Source organism: Sinocyclocheilus anshuiensis, unplaced genomic scaffold, assembly GCF_001515605.1.
Source record: "Sinocyclocheilus anshuiensis isolate Anshui unplaced genomic scaffold, SAMN03320099.WGS_v1.1 scaffold478, whole genome shotgun sequence".
Lineage (NCBI taxonomy): Eukaryota > Metazoa > Chordata > Actinopteri > Cypriniformes > Cyprinidae > Sinocyclocheilus > Sinocyclocheilus anshuiensis.
The window spans coordinates 575266-578114 of NW_015542376.1; the positions used below are offsets into that span (position 1 = coordinate 575266).

A 2849-nucleotide genomic window follows, 5' to 3' on the forward strand; every position below is an offset into this window, starting at 1 on the left:
CAACCTGGACTTCATGCCTTTCTTCTGGTCATTCCCAAAGATATAAGATTTGTACAAATGAAAAGAATGGCTTTGGAGAAACACTTACGAGTTTTTGTCTGAGACAGTCTGGAGTCACATCATTGTGTTATTCACCTCTATTGCTCCATATGATGACAACACCTTAAAAAATAGTCTTAGAAAATGGCCAGACCTCCAGTAGCTTCTACAGAAGTGTCAGAACAGATATCACACTCTTAATATTAACAACAGCAAAGACAGCTCTCAAGTGATCACACTGCTGGAAAAAATTGAGAAAATGATAGCTCAAAACAATGGTCAATACTTAACAATGGACAAAAGTGCCTTTGCACTGGATGAGAGAGAGGACACAACAACTAAAAGTGCCAACAAGAGAATTCTTGCTATGGAAACACGAAGAGCTGAATTCCAAGCACGCATTAGAGGTAAAAAGCTATTACATATATGCCTTACTGTATTTTAACAGTCAGTAAATATTACTACATGGCAAATGTTTAATTGACTTAAAATGAATTATTTTACAGAATACTGTAAAGTCTAATCACTGTTGATTCAATCACATTTACTGCCATGTAATCAGTACTTTCTCCTGTGTAGATGATCTACAAGATCTAACTCAAATACAAATTGTGATGCTTGGAGCATCATGGGCTTCAAGGAGCTCTGCAGGCAACCTCATTCTTGGAAAAGAAAGTTTTGAAGTTGGTGGACCAAGGACAACAGTGTGTTGTAATGTTAAAAATGCAGCATTGGATGAAAAACTGCTGACAGTGGTCGACACTCCAGGCTGGTACTACAACTATCCTGTTGAAAAGACACCAGAGATGGACAAACTGGAGATCAGACGCAGTGTGCATCTATGTGCACCTGGTCCAAATGCCATCCTGTTAACTATTCCCATTGCTATATCTTATGACAGGACAGTACACACAGCTGTTGAGGAACATATGAGTCTTTTAGGGGAAAAGGTCTGGAATCATACAATTGTGCTGTTCACGTGGGGAGACTGTCTTGGGGACACAACTATTGAAGAACGTATTGAAAAAGAAGACAAACATCTTGAGCTTCTGACTGAAAAGTGTGGGAACAGATACCATGTTTTTAACTGTAAGAATCACACTGACCGCACACAAGTCACAGAACTTTTGGAGAAAATTGAGGAAATTATGATGGAAAACAACAACTCTCACTATGTACCAGAGATGGAAAGCAATCCGTGTCTGGAAATTGACCTGATGCTGAAAACAACTAGAACAAACATGAAAAAGGTGAGAAGGGAAAGGGCTATCCTGCAGGAGTTGCTTAAGGGTAAGTGCACAACTTTATTTTCCATCTTGCATCTATGAAATTGCATAAAAGACACACATTGTTTATTTAGTATGACAATTATCTGAGGATAATATGCATGCTAATCACTTCTTTCTAAACACTAGAAAGGAAAAAACATTTTTCAGAACTGAGGATTGTGCTTCTTGGAGTTGAAGGAGTTGGGAAAGGTACATCAGGAAATATCATTCTGCAAGGACAATTTTTTGAGAATAGGCTGGGAAAGGTACTTCGTTCAATGATAAAGTGTTATCTTTATTTATAATTTTTTTGGTTCTATTATAAGAGCTAATTTTAATTGTAATGTTGTTTTTCTATGTAGGACTTTAAAATCATGAGAATAAGTCAATGTGTAATGCGACAGAGTAAAGTTGGAGGATGTCAAATCTCTGTGGTTGACACTCCAGGCTGGTCAACATCAACTCGAAATGCAAGAAAAGACATTTTAAACAGTGTGAAAGTTTGCTCACCAGGTCCACATGTATTCCTGCTAGTGCTGCCTGTAGATGAGGCTTTTACAGAGAAAACTCAACAAACAGTGATGGAGCTCATGGGCCTTTTTGGAGCGCGAGTCTGGAGACATACTCTAATTTTATTCACTGAGGGGCACTGGCTAAAGGACAGACCAATTGAGGAGTACATTGTGTATGAAGGAAAAGCCCTTCAGAGCCTGGTAGAAAGGTGTGAAAACAGATATCATGTACTAGTGAATGACTTGGGTAATAAATCTCAAGCCACTAAATTATTTGAGATGATTGAAGACACAGTAGCAAGAAACAGAGGGGAATACTTCACTCTAGAAAAGAAGAGGAGAGATTCAACATCCCAAAAATATGCAAGGTCAAAGACACTGACGGAAGAGACATGGAAAAAACATGAGGATGAACTCATAGAGAGGATGCTGGAGGTAGCAGTTGCAGACCTGGATGCTGAATCCAAGCAGCCATTTGCCAGACGCAGAGGAAGCTTTAGCTACTCAATCCCTAGTTGTAAGTTCTTGTAACTGTCTGGCTCTCAAACTTTGTGAAACAAGTTTATTGTTAATATAATAAATTACACAGGTGATTATTTCATTAAAGGGGTCATATCATGCGAATTCAAGTTTTCCTTTCTCTTTGGAGTGTTACAAGCTGTTCGTAAATAGATAAGATCCCTAAAGTTGCAAAGACTAAAGTCTCAAACCCAAAGAGATATTCTTTATAAAAGTTAAGACTGGTCCACGCCCTCCTAAAACGCCTCGTTTAAACACGCCCCCACATGTCTACGTCACGATGTGGGAAGATTTGCATAACGCCGCCCAAATGTTCACGCAAAGAATGAAGGCGTAACTTTATTGTTGCTGCCACCGCCGCCACCATGTTGTGAAGTGTGTTTCGTTGCGAAAGCGAAAATACTTTCTAATGTTTGGCCTTCCAAAAGAGGACACGACTAGAAATCAGTGGTTAAGTTGTATTTACAACACTGTTCCAGAACAGTTCAAACCAAATATTCAGATGTGTGCA

At 38.9% G+C, this 2849-nt stretch overlaps 2 protein-coding genes across 2 annotated transcripts in view; one reads left to right on the forward strand and one right to left on the reverse strand.

Annotated features, from left to right (window-relative positions):
• LOC107692312 (voltage-dependent N-type calcium channel subunit alpha-1B-like) overlaps positions 1–2849 on the reverse strand; it is a 94701-nt gene that overhangs the window by 38953 nt on the left and 52899 nt on the right. The window lies entirely within an intron of this gene.
• The window catches only part of LOC107692284 (GTPase IMAP family member 8-like), a 4098-nt gene continuing 1272 nt past the window's right edge, over positions 24–2849 (forward strand). Inside the window, exons 1-4 of the mRNA XM_016491252.1 lie at positions 24–446; positions 619–1329; positions 1455–1573; positions 1670–2336. Of these exons, the coding sequence (XP_016346738.1) occupies positions 299–446; positions 619–1329; positions 1455–1573; positions 1670–2336 (1645 nt within the window). The 5' untranslated portion in view covers positions 24–298. The remainder of the gene's footprint in view (positions 447–618; positions 1330–1454; positions 1574–1669; positions 2337–2849) is intronic.